The 27,490-nt window shown below is 37.9% G+C and overlaps 2 protein-coding genes across 3 annotated transcripts in view; both read left to right on the forward strand.

The window, feature by feature from the left end:
* The first annotated feature begins 1,669 nt into the window (after positions 1–1,669).
* The window catches only part of LOC149794877 (uncharacterized), a 33,398-nt gene continuing 7,577 nt past the window's right edge, over positions 1,670–27,490 (forward strand). The window contains exons 1-3 of one of the 2 annotated variants that reach the window (XM_089964527.1): positions 1,670–1,689; positions 17,454–17,716; positions 24,946–25,060. In XM_089964527.1, the coding sequence (XP_089820653.1) occupies positions 17,483–17,716; positions 24,946–25,060 (349 nt within the window). In that variant the 5' untranslated portion in view covers positions 1,670–1,689; positions 17,454–17,482. Of the gene's footprint in view, positions 1,690–2,813; positions 3,013–17,453; positions 17,717–24,945; positions 25,061–27,490 lie in introns of those variants that run through there. The other variant, XM_089964526.1, reaches the window with a different exon arrangement.
* On the forward strand, positions 4,433–5,575 carry LOC149794878 (uncharacterized). Its single transcript, XM_089963727.1, has 2 exons — positions 4,433–5,143; positions 5,232–5,575. Exons 1-2 carry the CDS (start codon positions 4,753–4,755, stop codon positions 5,573–5,575), a joined length of 735 nt encoding a protein of 244 aa, XP_089819853.1. The 5' UTR covers positions 4,433–4,752.

Genomic DNA, 27,490 nt, shown 5'->3' on the forward strand with positions numbered 1-27,490 from the left:
TCTTTTAAATTGTAAAGTTTATCTCTTATTCTTTCTCTCGTTTTCTTGTCTCTCATCTTGCTGTTGTTGAATAAATTCTCCTTCTGTTCTTTCTGTCTTCGCCAGAACATTCTCCAGTGCTTCCTTCTATCTCTTTCTGAAATAATGCACCCATGGTGACAATGAAGGAGTTGAAGTCAGTGCTACCATCACAGGGAAACATTACTGCGAAGACGACAGGAAATCAGCCAAAGCTAAATTGAAGTCATCCTCTTTTGGAAGAAGAATACTTGTTGCAGCAACAATTAGTAGTCGTAATCATACCACCTTCACACCGAGTATCCGCAGTAGGCACACCAGAATGCATTGAATGTTTAAAAAAATCTGCCAGAGGTATGGTACTCAGACAGTTCCGAAATGGTAAACAGTAGGAACGCCGTTGCGTCTATACAATGAAAGCGACTTTACGCGTCTGCTATCTTCTGACTCGTGGAGAGACCCCACTCTCTGACTAAATTTTGTAGCGCACGTTTGGAGTGATGGAGAATTTTAATCCGTTTTAATCCGCTCCTATACTAGTTATACAAGTGCTTTTTCCTATGCTGTCACCTGTTCTCAAGACAACTCCAGCAAGATGTGGACAAGGGTAGAATCATCAACCATCGTACCGGGCGTGTTCTTTAACCCTGATTCCCCATTTAAACATACGGCCATTTTAAGATAAGATTTCCCGTTTGGTTCTCGAGTGGGTCCCCGCACGTAAGCCAATGGGCTAATGTTAATTCCCGTTTTGGTTTTTAATAGTCTGAGATTCCTCTGACCCTTGCCACCCTATTTTTGATATTTGGACGTTTATGTTGGGTGTAGGGTCAGAGTCAGTTCTCTATCGAAAAGTTGGAATTCGCTGACACCATTTGGTGTCGGCATGGGGCAGCCGCTTAGTAGCCGGTCTAGCAAACTTTAACGAACTTTCACCTATTTATACCTGCATGAAATCGATAGGAATATGATTTATTTTCTCAGATATTACGAGTAGAGCATTTGTTATATCTTTAATCCGCTGACAGACTGGCCTGAACAATAGCGTTGACGAAATTTGACCTGGAACTCGCCATTTGTATTCCGAGTCACATGACTACACAAATCTCGCGACCTACATGTCATTGACATCAAAGTTCAAATAGTCACTTCATATCAACAATAAATCATTTCTAATGTTGCTGCAGGAATAAAATCGAACATATAAATGAAAGTCATGTACTATTTACAGAAAAATTAAAGAACATAAACTTCTAAAAATATTTATTCTGAAAACAACGACCAGAAATCTGTAAATGTTGCAGCAACTTGGGAAAAAACATATTCAACAAGCGGAGAGCAAAGGTCAATGCGGTAGTCACATGATACCAACAAAATACATTGCCAACACGTGCTTAGAGCTCGATGAATCTGGTTTTCTCCACCTTGCTGCGATACCGAAATATTTCTAGTCGTTGTTCTCAGAATAAATATGTTGGGAATTAAGTGTACATTATATTTATGTACAAGTATTACGTGACTTTTAATCCATATTTTCGAATTCTATGTACAACAACTTTCGAAATGGTATATTGTTAATATCACGTGATTATTGTACCTCTGATGTCATTGACATGTAGGTGGCGAGATTTGTGTAGTCATGTGACTCGGAATGCAAATGGCGAGTTCCAGGTAAAATTTCATCCACGTTGTAGTTACATCTCGTCTGTCAGCTGATTAAAGATATAACGAATGCTATATTCGCGATTTTTGAGAAAATAAATCATATTCATATCGATTTCATGCTGGTATATCTCGATGAACGGTCGTTTTAGTTTGCTAGGATGGCTAGTAAGCGGCTACCCTACACCAAAAGGTGTCGGCGAATTCCAACTTTTCGATAGGGAATTGACTCTGACCCTACACCCCAACATAAATGTCCAAATATCAAAAAAGGGGTGGCAAGGGTTAGAGGAAATTAGGTCTAGGTTTTTAAATGTCCCACTCAAATACTTGTGTATATACAGGGCCGGATCGGGGAGTTTTATTGGTATTATGCGTACTTTGAGTAAACAGACACTAACTTTTGCTTTGCTGCCCTTTCGAGGAAAAGTCCTGGCCCTTTTGAAGGTTTAGAACCCCTGACCAACACTTGTCTTAATCCGGCCCTGATATAAACACTACTATTTGCCGTGGTATGATAGCATGTCTGTATGCAAGTATGTATAGTCACTCATAGCCTTTCTTGTGTGTGATAATATGAATAAATATGTGTGATAAAATTTCCCTTCTATTACATCCATCCCTTTTCATGGATAGTAGGTCTAGAGTTTTGGTCACTATATACAGCGTGTTTAATAGAATTCTGGAATGATTTACCATTTAAATTTTTCTGGATTGCTACAGACCCACATCAACAGGCATTGCCTAAGCACGCGCTTACAATTAATCTTAGCAACCATAATAAACGATAAAAATATTTTACTTCTCGAGTTGGGCCACTAACTTGGCCTCATTAAAATCCACAGGGAGCAGCTTTGGGGTTTGACAACCTAAACAAATCCTTTTTCAGAATATGACGCGGCAGTTTCCTACCCAAGGGAAGTAACTCATTTTGAGTAGTATAGTCCTTACACTCCGACTTTAAAATGACCAATTTGTCTGTAGATTAGGCCTACTTTATTTCCTTGTTTTGTTCTTCCATGCCTAATTTAACCAGTAACCGTGTTATATTCAATTGTAAGCTTTTCTTTTTTTTAAAGTAACTTTTCTGTGATTTGACCGAACGATCATATATTTCTAGATTGAACAATTTAAATTCGCAGAATTTGGAGATTTCACATACTTCAAGATTCGATCAACATCCGGACAATATTGACTGTCAAACATTTTCGAACAGGCACCATTTTATTAGAAACAGCGTCATCACGTGTGAAATATGCAAAGATGTAACGAAAAGGAGTGAGAGGCACATATTTTATTATTAACAAATTGGACGTATCCTTGTCATCAGAGGTAACTACATCAATTTGGGGGTGGGGGCTGTCACAGACCTGTCATGGCTGCTGTTATTTAGTCTCATCGTAAGGTTTTCCAGTTACGATGAAACATTTTATTTTTTTATGATTTTTGAGATAATTAACGTGGCTCAGCATGTGCTTAATTATCAGTTAGTGTGCGTCATTAAAGGCTCGTGTTCAGTGAATAACGTCACTCGGCACGCGACGTAAATCTAAGTAATCAGTCAATCAAACGTCACTCGGGGTAACATCACTCAGCGTGTATTATCGGACAAACCAATAAAAAAAATTTTAAAACTATTTACCACAAGGTAGAAACCTATAAATACATGATCATACGTAACATCCGACCTCTTCCCGCCCATCATTTTGTAATACGATGATCCTCCGATCACAGGAAAGGTGAATATTTTTTTATTTATTACTAAAAGGTGTGATTCTTGCAGCATTTCCGGTATGCAGATAGTTAATTCCAATTCCGTATTATTGCATTCCCTGAGAAATAAAATAAGCATGACACTGTTTATGAATCCGATATGGCATAGACCAGTTCTTGTTCTGTTTTGACTGAATGTTTAATCTAAGGCCTGCATTGAACTTCGTTTGATTGGTTGATAAATATATAGGGGTACACTATAGGGGTATTATCGTACTGCTGAAATACATGTAGCAGGTTATTAAGTACAATAGATTGGTTAATGTTATAAATAAATTAAGGTTGTAATGAAGATTTAAACCACTTCAACTGATATTGCAGATGATTTACTTGGTATTTCAAGCAAAACTACGTTGATAATTTGAGAACATTAGGAATAAGTTTAATTAAGAATCAAATGTGGCAATACTTTACTTTAACCCTCATCCCCTAGAAATAAAATAAAATCTCCTCACCAGCTTGTTAGTCATTATTATTAATATTGTTATTATTATCTAAATATTTAATTTTAAAAAGTTTCAGCTGTCTTACCAGTGCATGTCATCAATGCTGTCTAACTAAAAGTGTAATAACCATTATTCAGAAGTGTTTAACAGTTTTAACAATCCCAACTTGATAACCATGGACTAATAATTTTAAAAAAAAAGGATTGTTGTGTCTTGAAACTTAAATGATGTAATTTCTTTTATTGCGCTTGTGTTAATGTACAGGAAAACAGTAATCACCTTTCTGGCAGTGTTGACATCAGCAATAAATGTGTGAATGTTTATATTAAAGACCTCATTTAAACATTTTTTAAACCCCTTGATTCAATTTTTATATAGACAGCAACAATCATGACTCACATTTTCCAACTTGGAACATAATTAAAGCAGGCTTCATCCTAATATTTTGACTTACCTCATTAAGTAAATTTATAAGTTATACTCTACAGCTTCTTATTTTGTAACCTTGAATAATTAAATGTTTCAGTGAAAAATGGGTAAAACAAGAAAAAGTGAGAAGAAGATGGGATGATGTATCTATGCAGCAGGCCATCAAATTTTACAACATAGAAATGGCAAAAGACAATCGCATATCAGTTAGGAAGGTGGCAGAACAGTTTGGTGTCCCCAAAGCCACACTGGGTGATAGGATAACTGGCCTTGTATCCTCCTTACCATCTTTAAAAAGCCAGGTCCCAAAACAACACTGCCTTTGGAGGCAAAAAAGAAGATAATAGAATTTATTAAGATTACAATCCAAATAGGATTTGGCAGAAGCAAGCAACAGATATTGAGTTTAGTTAGTGATATAGTAATGACAGGAAACATTCCCAATAAGTTTAAAAATAGTAGTCCTGGTGATGAATGGTGGTTGGGGTTCACTAAAAGATCGCCACAGGTGCGGTTGTGCAGCCTCCAGTCATTACCCAGGAACAGGGCAGTATGTCTGAATCCAACAGCAGTAAAAGAAATCTACTTCAGTCTTTTGTCACATATACTTACTAAATATGAGTTGACACTTGCCCTAGAGCGTAGTTTTAATGCTGATGAAAAAGGTATGCCATTATTTCATAAGCCACCTAAAATTGTAAACCTGTCTGGACAAGATGCTTATTCACAGACAAGTGGCAATAAAACAAACATAACTGTTGTAGCTTGTGCATCACCCTCTGGCCTCCTCGTCCCACCCCAGGTGATATTCACAGGTAAATGGGGGTATGGATCATGATATGTTTCATGGTATGCCTCCTTGTACTAGAGTATGCGTCAGTCCAAATGGCTGGATAGATTAAGAGCTCTTTGAAACTTGGGTAACTGATCACTTTGTAAGACACATTCCACCAGCAAGACCAGTATTACTATTAATTGATGGTCACAGTACTCATGTCAGGTTGAATGTTGTAAGAAAATGTAAGGAGCTAGGCTTAATTCTCTTTGCACTTCCTCCACACACAACACACAAACTGCAGCCACTTGATAGGGGGTGTTTCAAGCCTTTGAAGGAAAATTACAAAAGAGAATGCAATATATTTATGGAAGAAAATCCTGGCAGAGTAGTAAGTAGATTCGTATTTGGAAAGATTTTTGGTAAAGTATTTTATGCCAAAAGCCATTGCCCATCAACCATCATAAACTAGTTCGCTAAATGTGGTATCTACCCTCTCCAACCAGAAGTCATCCAACAGTCCAGTGATTTGGCCCCATCACTTATTGGAAATACAGAAGAGAAAATCTCTTGTATCTCTGATGTGTCAAAGGCATTGGAGCATATGGGAATATTTGACACATATACAAAGCATTCCCTTTCTGTCTAACTAATGTTGCATGAAAGTCCACAGCTGGAACACCATCTTTCATTATGTCCATCAGTTAAAGCACCATCTTTCAGTATTTTCATATGTTAAAGCATCAACACCATCTTTCATTATGTCCATCAGTTAAAGCACCAACACCATCTTACATTATATCCATCAGTTAAAGCACCAACACCATCTTTCATTGCTTTCATTGTGTCCATCAGCTAAAGTACCATCACCATCTTTCATTATGTCCATCAGTTAAAGCACCAACACTATCTTTCATTATGTCCATCAGTTAAAGCACCAACACCATGTTTCATTATGTCCATCAGTTAAAGCACCAACACCATCTTTCATTATGTCCATCAGTTAAAGCACCAGCACCAGCTTTAAGTATTTTTGACAAATAGAAGTAATCTCTTTATACAACATCATTCTCTTTTATTTTTTTTCCACCACTGCTAACAATCAGCCACATCAGGGCCTAAAATTTATTGTGTTCCAATGTCCAGGACAGAATCCTTTTTTAGCTGTGGACCTTTTATATTTTAGCAGTACTAGCCTGCCTGACCTTTAATATTTCTTGTTTCAATAAATTGAAGAAAATGTGCTTTTTAATCCTTAAATTATCAGTTTAGAGTTGTAAAAGTACACTGATGCAAGTAGAAGTCGATCATTATTGACAGACTGGTGATGTAAAATGTTAGTGAATATCTGCAAATTTAGCATGCAGTATGCAAATAACCAGATTGTTGATCTGCATACTGCATGCTAAATTTGCAGGTTGTTGATCTGCATACTGCATGTTAAATTTGCAGATTTTCAGTGACATTCATGAAACACTTTTCTGTTCTCAGTGGTCGCTAAAAGTAAACAGCAACAGTATTGACCGAGTTTAAGTCTGGATTTACCAGCAGTTGGCAAGAATCAACTGTTGGGAATTTTTCCACTACAAGACACATTGTACTACAAGATCTCAAACATCCTAGGTCCAACAAAAGTACACAAACTTTGATAAAAATATACATATTCAGACTTTCAGGATAATTGGGAGAAAGACTTGGCCATGGGTTAAGTATGATAAAAAGAGGTCAGTTGTGTTTTATTCAGCATGCACAGCATACCCTGCATGGGCACATTCAGTTTTAAAACAAACCCATTGGTAGCACTTGAATCAAACCAAGAGCATATATTGCACCAGAAAGGTCATTGCTAGCAAATCAAGCTAGTCTGCTGCCATTTAGCAAGACCTGATTACTTAGGCTTTTACAGACGTTTGTGCAGATCAGAAAAAATGTATGGATTGTCTTTTCAACACCTTATGGGGTAATTAAAGCTGGAAAAACCTCTGATTTTGCATTACTTCAGATGTAACATTCAGCAAAAAGAGTATCTCAATTTGACACAAAATTATGTCTACAATTACAGCTCTACATCTTTTCTCAGCTCCATAGCTTGTTTCCTGAAGGCACCAATACAGTTTAGTTAGAATTTTCAATTTGCATTACAGTTGTTATTTTCTCCTGTCTTTTGTTAATGTTATTAGCTGTTGGACCAGTCTGTAGCTTAGTGTATCTGGCCAGTGTGTGTTCTACTGGTCATAGACCAGTGACTTGAAAGTGAAATTTTCAGACCCAGCATTTGACCACATGACATGGTTCTAATTTGTATATCTTGTCAATTCAAAGCATGATTAAATAGTGATACAGTATTGGTTTCAACTGCAGAGCTATTTCCCTCTTGGCATCTGCCCATCTGTAGGAGATGATGGTGTAGCTTCAGAGTAAGTTGTTGTTTTGCCTTCTTCCTAGCTCTCTTTTCAGTGTGCTTTATGTTCCTGTCTTCTGCTTTTTGAATGCCCTGTCTGACATCTGGCATCAGTTGGAGCGAGTGTTAGCACAGCTCTCCCACTCATTGACTTTGATGTTGGCCGTCTTCATGTTCTTCTTGCAGACATCTTTGTAATGCAGATGTTGGTCATGTGCCTTCTGCTTCCTCCCTGTATAGCAGATCCTTGGGAAAGCAGCCTGGGTCCATTCTCTTGACATGGCCGAGCCAGCGAAGATGCCTCTCCCTCATAATGGAGAATGCGCTGTTCATGTTGGTACATTCCAGAACCTCTTTGTTGCAAACTTTGTCCTGACACTGGATGTGCAGAATTCACCACATGCATCTCAGGTGGAAGTTGTTGAGTTTCCTCTTGTGTCTTGCATAGGTGGTCCATGTCTTATGGTTGTAGAGGAGTGTGCTGTGCACGCATGCCTGGTAGACACACAGTTGTTTTTTTTTCAGTGAGGTTGGGGTTGTTCCAGACCTTCTGGTTCAGTCTGGCCATCACTGCTGCTGCCTTTGCAATCATTCCATTCACCTCAGAATCAATGGAGAATGAGCTGGAGATGAGGTATGTGAAGTTCTCAACAGCTTCCAAGTTGTACACATCGATGGTGACGGAGGGAGGGGAGTCTGCGTCCTGCGCCATTATGTTTTGTTTTCTTCAAACTGATGGTCGGTCTAAACCCCTTACAAGCGTGGGAGAGGCGTCATACCAGCTGCTGAAGTCCATCTTCTGTGTGATGTCAAGGCTGCATCATCAGTAAAGAGCAATTCACAGATGAGGACCTGTGTGACGTTAGTCTTAGTATCCAGACAGGCGATGTTGAACAGCTTGCTGTCAGCCCTGGTATGAATGTACACTCCCTTGCTGCAGCCCTTGAAGGTGTACTGGAGAAGCATGGAGAAGAAGATGGCAAAGAGTGTTGGCGCAAGGACACAGCCTTGCATCACTCTGCTGCTAATTGGGAAGGCCTCCTATGTTGTGCCATTGAAGCACACTGTGCTGTGCATGTTCTCATGGAATGACGTGACGACAGTGAGCAGTCGTGAGGTGCAGCCTATTCTTCTGAAGGAGAGTGAAAAGTCCACTCCAACTGACCAGGTTAATAAAGGTGATGTAGAGGGCATCTGCTGTTTGAGACACGTCTCCTGCAACTGGTGTAGTGAGAAGATCATGTTCGCAGTTGACTGGCCAGGTTGGAAGCCATACTGGGACTCTGGGTAGACACAGGAAACTAGGGTCTGCAAGTGTGTCGAGGTGACACAGGCAGAAGCCTTTCCAATGATGCTTAGGAGGGAGATACCCAATTTTCGTTGTTGCAGTCGCTACAGTCTCCTTTGTTCTTGTACAAAGTGACTGTTGGTGTCACGCATGTCCTGTGGTGTGTGTCTCTGTTCACAGCAGAGGCAGAGGAGTACATGGAGGGGCTGGAGCATTGCTGATTTCTCGCTCATGAGGACTTCAGGCGGACTGTCGTCGCTTCTAGGAGCTTTTCCACAGGCGAGGCAATCTATGGCTTTTCCGAGCTCTTCCAGGGCGGGCAGTGTGTCTAGTTCCTCCGTGACAGGCGTGTTTGGGATGGCATCCAGGGCGGTGTCAGTGACGCCGTTTTGGGTTGCATACAGCTCGAGATAGCGTTCAACCCATCGCTGAAGCTGTTTGCCCTGGTCTTTGATGACTTTGGTCGTCTTGGACTTGAAGGGGCGGTGTTGGAGGTGGGGAGGGCCTGTCGCCTTCTTGATACCGTTATACATCCTCTTGCATCCCCGGCGTTAGCAGCTGTCTGTATACTGGTACAGAGGTTCAGTCAGTAGGTGTTGGGGCAGCTGTGAGTGGTTGCTGGGTGTTGTGTTTTGCAGTCCTGAGGGCTTGTAGTGTACTAAGGCTAGGTGCAACCTTAAATGGTAGGAGGGCTTTCCTCTTCTCCTCAGTCATGGACTCCAGCTCCTCCCAGTTGACCTCATACCAGTCAGCAATTTTGGTCTCCTCCCGGTAGGCATAATGGCTGAATTGTACACAGCGTCACGGAGGTGGGGTCACTTGGAGTCGATGGTCTCATCAGGCCTCGCTTTGGTGAGAGTTTCCTGCAGTTTGCTGATGAACTGCTGTGTTTTCTCTAGGCTGCTTACACAGGAGGTGTTGATGCGTGGGTGAGCCTTCTTCTTGGCATGGTGCAGCTTCTTGGGTATTATTTGCATCTTGCTGGTCACAACGGAATCGTCCGTGATGCAGTCGGCAGTGTGGTAGCTGGGGATGAGTAGGACACTAGCCAGTTCCGCACGCCTGATGATGACGAGGTCTAGCTGGTGCTAGTGGTGGCAACGTGGGTGTCTCCATGACACCTGGTGGATCTCCTTGCATTTGAAGAAGGTGTTAGTCACACATAGGCTGTGGGAGCGGCACATCCAGAGCAGACGCTGCCAATTCTCATAGAACATATTTTTCTCCTCATGGGTGGAGCAGAGGGTTGGGGCGTACACCCTGAAGATGTTGGCTGGGCCTGAGGATAGTGACAGCCGCAGGGCAAGGATTCTCTCAGTACCTGATGACGGAGGTTCAATGAAGACGACTAGCATGTTCTTTACAGCGAAGACGACACAGTGCTTCCAAAGTTCTTCGGAGGGCTTCGTTTGCCAAAAGAAGGTGTAGTTGGCTTCTCTGATGGTGCCGTTGTTGGCCAGTCGGGTCTCCTGGAGGCAGGCAGTGTCAATACTCATTGAGTAGAGTTCTCTATCAATGATGGCAGTCTGGAGGCAGGCGATGTCGGCATTCAGTTGGAAGAATTCTCTATCAATGATGGCAGTCTTCAGTGCGTCATCGATCAGGTGCAGGTCAAAGGTGAATCCAGAACACATGGTACTGATGTTCCAGCTTGCGATACGAAGACTGCAGTCTTATTTCTTCTTTAAGTCTTGCTGGTGCGGAGTTTGTAGCTCCATGTAAAGCAGGCAAGCCATGGCGGGCAGCAACTTACTAACTTGGGGCTGACCAGCTTGAGGCGGGCGGTAGCTGTACAGTGAGACATGGTGATTTATCCCACCGTCGGAAGCAAACCCTGGCGCCAAGCTCTATGCCAATCGAACTTTGACTTAGAACCGGTGAACTGCGACTTCCCGTGTTGTACCGACACCTTACGACGTCGTTGGAGTGTCCTCTTCATTGGAGCTACAAAGCCTGGGCAGGGTGGTATGGAGAATCGGCTGTTGCCCATGCAGAATATCTCCCCCCCCCCCCACGCAGCTGGTGGACCCAAGAGAACAACGAATGCCGATACAGCTTGGCACCAGTGGCGTTGCATGAGTTGCCGGAATGACGTTGAAGTCAATGTCAGACCACCTTAGAGATTCCAACTCTGGATTTTCTGTCCCGGTTTACTCTCTTAGCCTTTCCCGTGAGTGGGTATAGGCGCAAGGCAAAGCAGGTTCGGAGTTATAGTTTTCCTTCTCCTAGATGAGCTACCATCCAAGGTTTATGAGTCTCATCTACTCGAAGTGACTGGTTTTAAGGCACCAGTGACCTACATTCACCCCTTCTCCTATTAGTGGAAACATGGTCCGCCGGACTTAACAGCTAAGCCACTCATGAAAGCCAGGAGCTGGATTTTAGTTGACAGAGGCAATCAGAGACGCAAGCCGTATGGGGCATTTCTAGAGGAGTAGGCGCTTGTCACCCCCTCCCACCCCGGCAATGTCAACCTTGGACCACGCAGAGCTATTTACTGTTATATGAAAAACAGTGCAAATTATGGGTTACATTTCAAGATATTGTTTTGGGTCAGTCTTTTTTTCTTCTCACAAAATGTATTTAACAGGCCTGGTTTCTGTGTACTTGTTAGTCTCAAATTCTAAAGCTTAGTCACATAACACTGCAAGGAATGCTGTCTTGTACAGCTGAAAGAAATAAAAAGTTTCATTGTCAAGCAATTATCAAATGTATTCAAATGGAATTTAAATATTCATTGATTTTAATAAAGTTATCAGATTGTTTTCTTTGTCAACAATAAAACTGGATACCATGACAAGTGTTGTGCTGTTGTATTTCTTAACATTCCTTGATACATACCACTGTTTACTGCAGTTATATTACGGACCAACAATATAATGTTCTGAGGCCTGACACTTCAGTTAAAAGAATTCTGCCCCCCCCCCCCCCCATTAAATAATCTTTTTTTTCTTCCTGGCCCAGAACTTATATTGAAACTTTTTTCACCTAAGTCATATGTCCCACGACTGAAGAATCGAAATAAATTTGTGTTGAATTTCTGCCACCCTACTGCATGTTGCAATAAAATGGATAAACAAACGCTTATTTGATAATAAAATGAAAGAAACTAACCTTGTATTATTATCATTTATTCCTTTTTTCATCATGAGCATTAAAGGAAAAATATATCCACGAACTCAATGTGTAGCGTATGAATCCATACTGGAACATGTATCGCTCATGTCCAAGAGCACACAACGCATTGTTCATCGAGATGAGCATTGAGAAACAAATTGAGTTTGGTTGCCATGGATAAAGCTAGACTTTAATTTTACATTTTTACTACATTGGGACAAATTTTAACTGAGTAACCAGATTACATTATTGTAATTGCAAGTTAGTAAAATTGCTTAATCAGCTACCCTTAATATATTTTACATTTTTTTAATACTTTCTAAAAGTTCACATGATGGCACTTTCTAAGATTTCCAACTGCATTTGAAACAACCCCAGCACCACGTACATGAGGCAAATACACACGTGTCTTCAGATCATACTGTTCGTCTTCATTGCTTTCTTGTGGATAAAATATAACCGTAACTATTCATACATAACATACTAAAATTACAGACATGGCTCCATTATAGTCGGTATATGTACTAAACCCTTCTTTCAAACTGAATATACACAGGCATGAGTGCATCTATTTTTAGGACGGGTTTTCGTAATGTAACCACTCACTTTATATAGCTTCGTTACAATTGTTCATTGATAGGATTGCATATTTATGGTTTATTTATTTGTCTACATAGTCTTAGTAATTTTAGGCATTGGTTAAATAGTATCTGCTTCGCTACTTTTTTTTCATAGTTTCACAGATATGAGTCAACTTTGACCTTTCAACGCTTCTCACAAATTCCACAACATAGCATTGTTCCATGCGTTTCTGACCTACATAATTGCATTTTTAAGTTAAATCTTCAATAACATAATACCCAGGCTTTGCTTTCTATCAATTTTATATTTTTCTGAATGTTTTTGCCTGATGAAAACGGACAACCTAATAAGCGATGTCCTCCGCTATTTCCCGGTTAGGCCTAGTTCACTTGGTTCACTTACAGCAAAGTTTCAAACTAATTTTATGAAAAAATAGTATACAACATCCAGATCACCGATTAAGTTCTTAAAACACAATTTGATATTTAAATAACATTTATTATGCTTCCAAAACACAAGTTTGAACGGGTTTATCACCAAAGGATGACATGCGGAAATCGGGCAGTGATAGCTGCTGTATAGCTTGCTCGGGAAAGGGTTAATGGTCAATCAGCTATCCAAACACATGCCAGTGAATGTGCAAAAGTTTGTCAGCGTAATGGATATCAAAACTAGGCCTAGCTACTGGTGGCCTGATGAATACATTTCGCTACAACACAGTACTAGAAGTAACCTGACTAAGGCGAGGGGGCATTTAAAAAAGTATGGTCAATGTACCTCTAAAAAGACAATCGGACGAAGTCGTTTTTGCTTTTTAAACAGAAGAAGGCAAAGTTTACATTTTGTACATGACTTAGTCACCCACTTCGCCTGATAGCGAGTTGTACTCCGAGGTTTGAATATGTTATCTGACTGAAAACTGGATCCAACAAAATTGCAAACGAGAGGGAAATAATCAAACGATTGCTTGAAGACAACTGCCATTCACACATGACTTGGTGTTAGGTGCAAAATAGCCAAGATTGAATTATATCCAGGTCAACTATATGACAGTATCATGCAAATAAAAATAAATATTTGAAAATACATTCACTTGAATGCAAGTGAGTGACAATCTTTTCGCTATCATGGGTTACAAGATATATAATTGAAGCAAGTTATTGCTGCGTATAATATTTACATGCAGACATCAATGACCTTTTGTATTAAAATTATAACTACAGATGTCAAGCAAAAAGAAGCCTGGGTGGTGAATAAACAGAAATGGCAGCAAGCAGTAAACTCATTGTTTGAACTTACCGACAGAATATCAAAGACAAGGGTTAATTACAAAAAAGAAAGTCGACCTCAAAAACTGCCTTTGAATACATTTAAGCTGATTTTTTTTTTTGAAAAAAGGATATCAACACAAAGGTTAATTTATCACAAAGTAAGCCGATCTTGGAAGCCAACTTTAGATTCTTTTAAGTGTGCCAAAAAAATTTTTTTTTTTTATTATTTGAATGTACAAAGATGGCCAAGATTTGGAAGCTAACTTTGGTTCCTTATCACCCGTGTTCACTGTAATTTTAAAAGTAAATTGAAACAATTGAACAATTTTAAGTCGCACAATATAGTGTGTTGTGCATGGACATGACAACCCAGCGTCACCCAGAAGATTTGGAGATGTTATGTATATCTGATTTAATATATATATATATATATATATATATATATATATATATATATATATATATATATATATATATATTAATTTAATTGCTTGTCAGTTTTAAATTTTTCTTTTTCTTATATGCTGTTGTATTGTAAATTCATTCACTAGAGATGATACTTTTTTCAGGAAATGGTTTGACCTTGACTGCTAGTTTATAAACAACAGGTGTTGATCTAAATTCTAACCTGGGTCCAAAATTAGTAAACAAAGTTCTATTTTATTTTAAAATGATTGGTTGTTATCAAGGTCATGATGGGACTACGTAGGTTTAAGATGTAAACAACTTTTTTCTTTAGAGAAAATGATTGATTTTTTCAGGGTCACACTGGGTGGATGTGATTTTTTACAAATATTTACTTCTAGAAACTTCCAGGGGATGATCATGTGACCCTTGTTGATGTTTTAGAAAGCCCATATAACTCAATGTTTTAGAGAATTAATTTTTAGTAGAAGTTGGGCAGTTAAAGTGTTATGTTGTGCTGTTTAGAGTTATTTCAGATTACTTGGATTCAAAAGAATTAATTCTGTTATTTGTCTGGAAATATTTTTCAGTTGGAGTGCATTTTCTGACTTGTTATTTTCAAATGATTTAAAGGTGTCCCACAGCTTGCGACTTGAAAAATGATGTGTCCCAGAACAAACAGTGCACAGAAATATTTCTTAAAAAAGTTAATTTATGGTGTCCCAACATATATGGTAAATATAGTAATTATGATAACTAGTTGGTCCTGTATGATAAAAAATGTGATCTGAGTGAAGCAAGGCTGCCAAAATCTTGGTACAGATTCTGATGGATGGTCATATCTAGATGGAGTTTTCAGCAGCAGTCTTCTAATAGTGTACAGTTTGTCCTAAATGGCAATCATGTTGATCTTAAATCAAGTATGTCTACCACAGTGGCTTATATGAAAATCGTAAAACTCAAGAATATCAGGGATGGATTTAACAATGCAGTTTGTCCTAAATGACAGTCATGCTGATCTTAAATCAAGTATGTCAACCACAGTGGCTTATATGAAAATCGTAAAACTCAAGAATATCAGGGATGGATTTAACAATGCAGTTTGTCCTAAATGACAGTCAAGCTGATCTTAAATCAAGTATGTCTACCACAGTGGCTTATATGAAAATCGTAAAACTCAACAATATCAGGGATGGATTTAACAATGCAGTTTGTCCTAAATGACAGTCAAGCTGATCTTAAATCAAGTATGTCAACCACAGTGGCTTATATGAAAATCGTAAAACTCAAGAATATCAGGGATGGATTTAACAATGCAGTTTGTCCTAAATGACAGTCATGCTGATCTTAAATCAAGTATGTCAACCACAGTGGCTTATATGAAAATCGTAAAACTCAAGAATATCAGGGATGGATTTAACAATGCAGTTTGTCCTAAATGACAGTCAAGCTGATCTTAAATCAAGTATGTCTACCACAGTGGCTTATATGAAAATCGTAAAACTCAACAATATCAGGGATGGATTTAACAATGCAGTTTGTCCTAAATGACAGTCAAGCTGATCTTAAATCAAGTATGTCAACCACAGTGGCTTATATGAAAATCGTAAAACTCAAGAATATCAGGGATGGATTTAACAATGCAGTTTGTCCTAAATGACAGTCATGCTGATCTTAAATCAAGTATGTCAACCACAGTGGCTTATATGAAAATCGTAAAACTCAAGAATATCAGGGATGGATTTAACAATGCAGTTTGTCCTAAATGACAGTCAAGCTGATCTTAAATCAAGTATGTCTACCACAGTGGCTTATATGAAAATCGTAAAACTCAAGAATATCAGGGATGGATTTAACAATGCAGTTTGTCCTAAATGACAGTCATGCTGATCTTAAATCAAGTATGTCTACCACAGTGGCTTATATGAAAATCGTAAAACTCAAGAATATCAGGGATGCATTTAACACTGCAGCTTAAAAGGAGAAATTGTCATATGCCCACAAATTCTTTTCATGCAGTAGAGTATCACCCCCTCTGAGGGACTCTTGTTTTTATTCAAAATGAAACTGAAAGTTAAGTATCACAGTTTCTTCTTATTTCAAAATCCGTGTCATGCAGTGTAGATAAATGAAAGTTGCTGGTTAAAAAAAATGCATCCAATCATAATTTTGCAAGTTGATGTTTTCTCTGTGTCTGACAAAATACTGGTCTGTAAAGTGTTAAATGTCTGCCCAGTCAAATAGGGGCATGTAATTAATTGCATCTGAATTAATATTGGCCATGAAACACTTGAATCCTTCCCGAAGGCAAGATTATTGTATTGATAATTAAAATTCTATATATAAGTTTCTGTTTTGTTGTGTTCACAAAATGCCCTGTTGAATTTTCAAAAAGTGGTTATATCCAAACCAGGGGATAAAATACTGTATCAAGTTTATAAAATTTGTACCTGGAGCTCTGGAAAATTGTGTCTGTTGAACATTTTTGACAGCTACTGTGAGTAACCATCTTTTTGTGCATGAGTAAAAATCAAAAGCAAATTTTTCACAAGAGTTTTTCATTATCAATTACTTTTCCATTCACAAGTTCGCAAGTCCTGGCTCAGTGATAGCTAAGAACCCCAGCAGAATGCTATATGCCAATGTATGATTCAAGTCACTCCTATCAAACTATCTCATCCATAATGTATACAGTATGTTTGATGGAGTTGTTCTAATACTATTAGTCAATCAAAGAAAAAGACCATCTTTTATATCGCCAAAGGGACATCTTGTCCCTTCATACATGAAATTCTGGCTTGAACACTGTATTAAATAAATATTTTGATAATGAGTTTCAACCCAAAGAAGAGATGTATACGTATAATGGCATGTGGGTGTATTATAACAAATGCAGTAGTTATTTGGTGTGATTTTAACTTTAGGACTCGTGACTGAACATTCCTCATGAAGGTTTCCTTTGGATCCTTGCACAGAATGCATTCCCCAAATAATTGAAAATGGCACGGTATCTAGAGTCCATACAAGAATGAACAGTTTCAGGATTCACACTGATTATTTTAATATAATGCCAGAAAATCAATCAAGTGCACAACAATGATGCATCAATTTTAGGCCCTATCTTTATTTTCTGCAAGTACCTCCAGTTATTTTTTCAGATTTAGTCAGGAATGTTTGCTCAGAGTTTTAGTTCTGGTATAAGGCCTTGATATCTTGAGTAAAAGTAAAATGACTAAATCTTTGATTCTCTGAACTTGGTGTAAAGATTTCCTTTCTAAACTTTCAGGACTTAATTATTTTTGGAGAAGCTGGCTAATGATGGGGAATTCAAAGTCCACAAAATGTGAGACTGTGTCACTAGGAATGCCACAGCGAGAACGAGAGCTTCATCTAGCTGTCATGCATAATGATAGGGAAAATGTCCGTTGCTACATTGGCAAAGGAGCAGATGTAAACTACCCCTGGAGTAACCCAGCTGTACCTAGTGTGAAGGACAGTACCACACCTCTTCTGGCAGCTGTATCCCTGAACCATGTGGAAATCACAATGGTAATATGCAGTTAATCCAGAAACTTGTCATGTTTGTTAGATTAAGGAGAGTTGAAATGCTCTGTGAAATTATTCACAAAGTCTTAAAACTAAACAATCAGAATTTGAGATAATGGCATGCCATAACTGTGGGAGTCTTCTGTTGAATTGTTCTGGTAATATCTTGAACAAAGGTAGACCAGATTCAAGACAAAATAGGTTGCCTAAGTGGGGACCCAAAACATTGGGCAGACAATTTAGTTTTTAAGTAAGGTGGAGCATTTCTCAAAGCATTGTTTGTCACTTGGTTGCATTTTGATGTCAACAAACTGCCCACATGGTCACCTGGCCACATGCAAATGTATGCAACGAGCTCAAAATTAACTTGAAGGGTGGCAAAGGAAGGTGTAGAGAGCACAGGTTCTCAGTGTCCAAGTGTTGAGTGTCTTGATCTAAAGCCAGGGCTAAAGTAATGTACACCTCTCCCTTGACAACTCTTGTACATTGGGGTCCAGAAACATAGACCTCACAATAAATGAAGGTGTCAGGTAACAAGGGACCTAAAAAAACATTATGGGGTGCCATCTCAGCTTTACCTTGAGAAAAACGGGGGTGGGGATGGGTGGTGGAAATGGAGCTGTTTAATGGCTAAATACTCGTTTTATAATTGAGTTGGGGACAGTTGTCAAAAAGAGCTTTTCTAATGAAGGTATTTGCATTTTTTGTTTTGTATTACCTTTATTTTCAAGATACTCAACTTCAGAAAGATCACTAACAGCATTACTCCAGGACAACCATCACATGTGCACAGAAACATTGTGTATTATGTCACTGCTTTTGCTGTTGTTGATTATCAAGAAAACAAGATTCCTTTTTTTTCAAAACCTGGAACATATATTTTGTGAAAAAATTATCAGTGTCGAAACTTGAGTTTTTAAAAATTGTTGTCATTTAAAATATTGATGCCATGATTTCATTACAAGTAGTATTGAAATTTCTTCTCATCATTGAGGAAATCTCCAAGTGGGAAGTTTAAGTTTACTGCAAACTCTGGAACTCACTTCTCCATAAGGAACACTATCAGTGAAACTAAGCCATTTATTCACCAAGTACTCATTTGTTGCCTTGCAATCGTTTATCACATCTCTGAATGATTAGGTTAATTTAATTATATTATTTGCATAACAATGTTTATAACAATTATTGAGTAACTAAAGATGCAAAGCATGCTTTTAACCAATGTAAGTAGGAATGCAACAAATACTTAATGATGTTGGACATCAAAAGATGGTTTGCACTTATTTAGGTTATCACAGACATATCTGTCATGGTAGATTGACATTTTGCATATTTTTATATGAGAGGGCATATTGTACTTACGATGATTACACTTCAAATTAAAAGATAAAATAAAACACTAATTTCACTTGACATAATTTATTTTATTGGTATTTATTACAATATTGCCACCAGTAGGCATAGATGACATTTTCTCCTTCAGATATGTTCCCCAATCACATTAGGTTAGGAATATCAGCCTGCTACCTTGCAAATCCAGCCCTACTAAAAGATGAAATTGTCTTTTCCTTTCTATCTCAATAGACAAAGGGCAATAACTCTTGCCCATTACCTCCTGTTGCCACCACCAGGTGTTGCTAGTTTTAGCTTCACTACTGTAATAGTAACATCATACAGTCTAACCCCGACAAATTCAAGCTTTTTTTGTGTTTTTATTGAACCATCCAAAGTTACTTTGGATCTGATGTGTGGTTAATAATTCTGCTGCAGGTTGTATACACTATATTTACAGTTTCTGCCAAATTTGAGTGATTTTGTCACCTTTAGGGACTTAGTTCATTTAAGACTAAAGCTGTCAAAATTTTAGGAAACTTCAAGATACCCATTAATCCTAACAATCAGTTACCCAGGTACCCACTCATAGAGAAATTGTATTAAATGTAAATCTGAACTGCTTTCTTGTATCTTAATCATGCTAGCCCCAAGAGAGGTATAAGTGTAATTATTACCAATGTAATTGTCAAAAAAGAATATTCTGAGCATAAATAGAGCAATCTGTATATCGCACGATATAATTACAAATAACTGTACGAAAAAAACATTTCAATTTGCTACTGAACTCAATCTGCAGTTAAAATTCTTGTCACAAATGAGCTAAAATCCATGTAGATTAGGAGTTAGTATGAGAATATAGACACAAAACAAATTGATAAATTGTTTATGCCTAACACTCACTTTAACTGTTTTATGTGTGTAACATTTGCTGAATAGTCCACAAATGATGAATGCTGTTTCTTTCAAAATTTGTTATGTGCTATTGATATATCCTTTTCATGATGCAACACGTTTTTAAGTTTAACATGGTCTCCCTGCTCTTACAGTTTTCAGTCATATAACATCCATGAATCACATCGATATGGCCTGTTTCTCTTAATATATGGCTCAATTTGTTTTCCTTCAATTTAGACTTGTCTGTAAGGTATGTGTGTATCAAAATACATGTATCATGAATCTGTAACAAGTGGTTTCACATTTAAGAAACCTGTCTGTTTTCTTGGAACTGTTTCATGTACAGTTACTATAAATAGAAAATAAAGAAATTAGATGAGGGTCTAACAATAGACAAATGCTCATCAGCCAATAGTCACCTGACAAAAGCCTTGAACTGTAATCATTATTCTGCGTCTCACTAGCTCTTGATGTATTTGATCTGAAACTGAACATGTTTTTAATTTTTTTAAACAGGTACCCAGTTGCTCCTTGTATTACTGGGCTTATTATCGGCAGGCAAGTACCCATGTACTTGTTGACAGCTTTATTTAAGACCATCTTATAACGTGCTGATGTTGACCTCATGCAAGGTCATTACAAGTTAGCATGTCTTTGAATATTTTCAATTATTCCTTTCGTAATGGTGATGGGTCTTAGTGATCCAAAAGGCAGTGGAAGGAACAATGGTCTAAATTAAGGAAGGAAAGCATTGATGTCCTCAGCATTCATCCCAAATCAGCTTCTGTTGTGAGTCTTGTGAAGGATGCTGGGGTTCTCCAACACCCAAACCCAAACTTCATCAACCACAGTTAATGAGCAGCAAGGGAGGAGGATGTGGAAAGGGTACAGCCATCTTTTGAAATGATGTGTCGTCTGGTACAGGAGACAACAACTCAACTCCTGACATAAGGGCAAATTTTACCCCTTTTTCTTTTGCTTGCACTGGCACCTTTTCCTGTCTCATTGGTGGAGTATTCTCTCCAATTTCAGGCAGCCCAGTGGGCATAACTCTCCCCACATGTCTGAACATAGCCTTTGGGCATTTAAGTCATGGCACATATGGTTTGTGTTGGATTCTTAACACTGCCACACCATTTCCAGCAGTCACCAGCCATTCAGCCAGCACCAGCTGTCCAAGCATCACTGGCTGTCCAACTATCCCAGCATGGGGAGCCATATATATTGTACATGGATCATAGTGACAGATTCCATCCATCTAGTCACACCATTGGCAACTTAACCATATTATACTGGAGATTTCAGTGAGAAATCTGTCCATCCAGCCTGGCCTTTGGGGCAGCTGCTACCAGTGATAGCTGAACCACCTTATTTACTGCCAGTATCCAGGATGACCATATGCCAAGCACTCCAGCTGGCAGTTCCGACAATGCTGGACTTGAGAATCTTAAATGCCTACCTAGTGACATCTTCAAAGACGATAGGCTGGAATTAGCAATGCCACACAGCATGATCTATACAGAGCTGCAAGTTGGCCCAGAAGGGGACCTGATACACAGTGAGTACAACGAAGTGCCAGCTAATCAATAATATTCAGATTTGACTTTGGAGTGGACTGAATTCAGTTTTCAAGCTGCAATAAAGAAAGTCTATCGGGTGTTGCCTAATTTGGAATGCCCTCCACCCCCTACTGCTACCCAGGACTACAAAATCAAGGCATTTATAGATTTTGGTGAGAAGGAAGAGATGCTGTCTGTCTGGCTCCTTTCCCAGTTGGCAGAGATTAAAAAGATCAACAACTGGATTTCAGATTGGATTGGTGACCAAGGTATTTCTAAGGCGTTCTTCGCAGAAAGCCATGTCCCAGCAAATCTTGCTGTTATTATACTCATTCCAGTGCCTTAAGTACGGATCTCCCAGCCCGCAACAAGAATCTAGCAGACAGCCACTTGTTGGTTCCATTGTACTACAAAGTGGACAAGAATATTGCATGCCATGTCCAAACAGGTTGGAACATCGTCACAAAATCCTTCATTAGATTTGGCCTCACTGGCAATCTTCTGACTCATGGAAAAATCAAATAGTGGTGCTTGGGAGGTGGCAGCAAGAATTGCTAGGGTCCTTATCTGAGCAGCTCACCATGCTATAGCCAATGACGTAAAAGTCAGATGCTAGCATTCCCTCCTCTTACTACCTATTCTCTTAACCTAATGTGATTGGGGAATGTATTGAAGGAGAAAGCAAATTTTAAGTAAATTATGTTTCTCTGAGAATATTTACCAAATCACATCACTTAAAAGTCATCCCAACTACCTTGCAATGCAAGCATCCTTGCTAGTAAATCACTCAGCTGAAAACTAGCAACACCTGGTGGTGGCAAGGTGAGGTAATGGGTAAGAGTTATTGTCCTTTGTCTATTGAGATGATAAGAAAAAAACATCTTTTACTAGGTCTGGATTTGTGAGGTAGCAGGCTAATATTCCTAATGTAATGTGATTGGGTAAGAATTCTCAGAGAAACATAATTTACTTTAAAATTTGCTTTCATTGATTGAAATTTTGTTGTATACTGATATGTACAGTGTACTGAAAATGTTTGTAATGAAAATATAACAAACTACAGTGTGTATGACTTTATATAAATTTGAGAATTTTAAGATGTATCAGGTATCTGTGTACATGTACTAACAACCTTTTTCAAAGATAAAATGAGTGACATAGGAAGGTGTGAAGGTGTTTTTAACCAATTTTGATCATGATTTTCAGCACAGTAAGTAAATAGGGACTTATTTGGGGGGATATATTATGGTTTAAATGAATAAAATCCATGTCAGATCCTTCATTATAAGTGGGTTTATGAGGTATCCAAGTGCAAGTTATGGAGGGAGTGGTGTATTATCCATATATGTGACAAGTGTCAACTGAATAGTGTAAACATAGTATGTGTTCTTACCAACCAATCTCATCATAACTATTATATTAATTCCATCAAAAATATGCACAAAGACGCTTAATTTCCAGAATTTCTCTGGTAAATTCATTTGGAATCCAAACGCTTAATTTCTTCTAATACATTCACAAATTTCTGTTTAACTGTTTAGGAAACATTCTTATGCATGGTGCCTTACCAAATGGACTGAGTTTTGACCGACAGTAGTATACAAATTGGGAGTTTCTAATAAGAAGCATGTTTAGGCTTTAAAATTACATTAGTGTTGACTTGGCAATGTACTTAAGATAAACAATTCAACAGGTGTAAAATTGCTTAAACCATTCAATTTCATGAGTTAAGAGTGATTTCCAAAGAACAGTTGTGTTGTTCTCTAAAAGAAAGAAAAAATAAAATAATCCTATATTCATTGAAATACTTATTAATATCTGTCACTTTGTATTACTGTAGAGCAGAAACTGTGAGTAGTTTGTTTGCTTATAACAGCAAATCACTTCACCCAAACAACTTGAATGGTTCTGTTTTAATGAGTGTTCAACAGCAGTATACATACATTTAACTTCAATGTTACATTTATGACCACTTTTTAAGAAAATAAATAGGAGCGAGTCAAAATTTAAACATGCAGGTATATATTTATCATTATAAAGTTGACTGAGGTAATATGAAAGGGTTGGGAGGGTTTACCTGTATGTGTATATATGTTTATATGTATGTGGCAATGACCAAAACTCTTCATAACAATTTAGGTGATATACTTATTACAACTTTGACATAGTAACTGTATGATGTGAACATGTATATGATGGTTGGTCGGGCAGGAATTGATGTTCTGCTGTTGTTGTCACTTAAATGTAAGTTAGACCATACATCTTTGGATGCTTGGTTGTGTATACCAGTTGACTGGGCAAACATCTGTTGACTGTTATTTACCCTGAATTGATCGACTATTGTAAACAGGATGCATTGAAGGCAAACACAGAAAGGTCTTGATTGCGTTGATGGTTCTGTAATAATCAGACTTAAAATTAGCAGCTTATTAGCTGCGAACAGATTGCAAAAATATTTCGAAGAGAGGAGTTTTTCTTTTGCTTTGTTTGAAGAATACAACACATCTTGTCAAATTATTAAATTAAACTTGTTAATTTGGCTTTAAAGGCTTGTTGTACTTCGGTATGCATCGTGGATTTCAGATTGCCAACTTGATGTAGTGAATGTGGACATGGCAATGGATTCATTGTCCACTATTGGGTATCCACTAAGCCTTGTGGACATCCACTCATCTAGTAAAACTTTATCATGGATTTTTATTGCAGCTATTGTTTTTATGGCACCAATTGTTGATTGTATTCGCTCACTAAATTGACAAACTAAACAATCTGGTTGGAGAAATCTTGATGCCATTAACCCGATCATGGCTGGTGTCAGTTTCATAAACCACCTGCACAAACTATACAGGACTAACATGGATATAATTGTATTACTGTACAATAAATAGCATCTATCTTGTGTACATGTACATTGGTTTACTTTTAGCTTCATGTAAGTGGTATTTCCTCTTATTCAGTTTTTGTTTCCTTGTCCTTGTTAAACTTCAACTGTATTATGTGTAAGCTGATCACAGTAATGCCTAGAATATCGCCTGAAATTGCAAATGTTATACATTTGCCCAGAATTATGCAGGTTGATGGCTATTTAATGGCTTTTAATGGGTATCCAAGGAAGAACTTCTTCCAAAGAACTGTAGATAAAAGAGGTTTTGGTTTCAGAGATTGTAAAACCCAATTATTTACTGTTTATTTATGAATCTTTGACTGATTACTGAAGTTCATAGATTCAGATCTGCTAGCACATTATGTGACGGCACATCAATGTCCAAGTTGTTTGTTCCACTTATCACTCCTAACTAACTGCATATACTCTGATCTGCTGGCACATTATGTAATGGCAGATCTGTGTGCAGTTTGCAGTTGGACTTGTGAGTATTTACAGTACTTAAATTTCAGCCAAATGATTTCAAGAGTTATTATAAACATTTTATTTTTAACTGACAGATTTTACTGAAGGCAGGGGCAGCCATAAATATGCCGGACAAAAATGGCTGTACCCCTCTTTACAAGGCAGCCTACCATGGCAGACCAGTTCTACTAGACATACTGATGCAGGCAGGTTGGTAGTCATTTGTATTTATTCATGATACACAAAGGAATTTTGTATATATCCATGATACATATAGGAATTTTTGTATTTATCCATGATACATAAAAGAAATTTTGCATTTATCCATGATACATATAGGAATTTTTTTATTTGACCTGTATGCTTTTGAAGGCATGAGATTGGCAACTTTTAAATTATTACTACTTTTACTGGTGGGTGTAGGTTTTGTATTGTGATACCATTTTCATGCATTTTGAAAAACCCTTGATTTTGAGGTCTGGTCTTAAAAGCCTTAAAAATTAGAAGCAGTAAAAAAAGTTTTGAGAAGTCTTGAAATTGCTAATATTTGACTTGTTGCCTTTAAGTGTTTAAGCTTTACCTTTTTCTTTTTTTTTTTTAGATGGGTATTAATGTTTGAATCCTTTATTTTTATCTCAAATTACATTTATTTGGATGCCATTGGTGTTATCCTTGTGTCTACATTTTGGTGTATTTGCATTATAGCATAGCTTAGGTGTCATTATCTGTAAATTAGCTGATGCAAATGGTGAATGAAGCGAGGTGAAAGTTGTATTCATCATATGCATTAATAATAGGGAAACACATGTTCAGTCTCAGATGGATTGTCGATTCCAGATACTCATGGACTGGATTGTTCATATAGGATATGTCCATGGCTACTTGTGTTTTGTTTAATAAATGATAAGATTTTGGAAAATGAAGGAGTATGCATTTTCCTCACATATGAGTAGTGAAAAGAGACTAATCACAGCAGTCAGTTTGGAATCATCTCAATAATCACTAATGACTTCATTTTTTTACTCTGATTTTGAGAAAAATGAAATCAGTCAGCCACAGATCCACTCTCACACTCACGATTCAACTGGTGGCCCAGTAGCAGTATTTGGGTCAGATCTCCTACCCATATAATTACAGTTAATTATCCCAAAGACTGATACTTTGAAAGCAGATGTGCTGTGGACACTTCAGAAAGTATATAAATGTAACTTAATCAAATCAAATGAATCCACTGCAAAACTATTTTCAGCAGTGTTTTTAACAGATTATTGCCATCCAGATTTTCATGTGGAGAGGAAAATACCTACAACCTTTGGTATATCAGTTATTTTTAATCAATTTGAGTAAAATAAATGCAAAGTAAATTTAATATTTTGTGGTACTGTGTAATTAGTTATTCATATCCAGTGCTGGTAAAGTGACACCTCATTTTTCCAATAAGATACATGTACTGTGGACCCCACTTTCTTGTGTATGCAGTGGCAAGATGACATGGGGAGTCACATGACATGGGTAGTCACTTTAAAAGACAAGTACTTGGAAATAACTTGAGTGTACAGAATCATGTCCGGTCAAGCATGGATGGACCAAGTATAAATTGAACATTTTTTCATCTGATAAAATATTTCATGATTAAAGAGAGTACAATGCATGAATCCAGAATACAGGGTCTTGTTGTCATTGGCTGGAGAATTAGCCTGAGTGTAGTTGGATTCTAAAATGTCACTCAAGTTTGTCAGTCATCATTGGCTGGAGAATAAGCCTAGGTGTAATCTGGTTCTAAAATGCCACTCAAGTTTGTCATCATTGGCTGGAGAATAAACGTGGGTGTAGTTGGGTTCTAAAATGCTAATCAGGTTTGTTTGTCATCATTGGTTGGAGAATAAGCCTGGCTGTAGTTGGGTTCTAAAATGCCACTCAAGTTTGTTGCCATTGGCTGGAAAATTAGCCTGAGTGTAGTTGGCTTCTAAAATGATGCTCAAGTTTGTTTGTTGTCATTGGCTGGAGAATTAGCCTGTGTGTAGTTGGCTTCTAAAATGACACTCAGGTTTGTTTGTTGTCATTGGCTGGAGAATTAGCCTGAGTGTAGTTGGCTTCTAAAATTACACTCAAGTTTGTTTGTCATTATTTGGCTGGAGAATTAGCCTGAGTGTAGTGGGGTTCTAAAAGGCCACTAAAATATTTGTTGGTCATTATTGTCTGGTTAATGAGCCTTTGTGCTCTAGAATTCTGAAAATCAGGCCAAATATAATGAAGTATTTAGGTGCATTTGAATTAAGAAGATACCCAGACCAGGAAATAAAGCCTTTGATTCACTAATGCAGTGCGAGACAAGTTGATCCTCGCAAAAATACTGTTCGTCTAATCTTTACTTGCTGGTCATTTGCAACCATTTTGTCTGTTTAAAATTTCAGCCCAAAAGTCAGCAACACTTCTGTACCAAATGCTAAGGAAAGCCATCTAAAAATGTTGTGGTTAGATATTGAAACTAAAAACTGTTGCTTGCAATAAGATGGAAGTTGGGCTGTTAACTATAAAGGCACTGAAAGAAATACAAAGTGATAAAAAAATAATTTGTGGAGTTGCAAATGGTATGTAGGCTGTTTCTTATGAATTTGACAGCAAAAGCATTGCATTAAG

The sequence above is a fragment of the Sinohyriopsis cumingii genome, chromosome 7 (assembly GCF_028554795.1).
Source record: "Sinohyriopsis cumingii isolate HCF-2022 chromosome 7, ASM2855479v2, whole genome shotgun sequence".
Lineage (NCBI taxonomy): Eukaryota > Metazoa > Mollusca > Bivalvia > Unionida > Unionidae > Sinohyriopsis > Sinohyriopsis cumingii.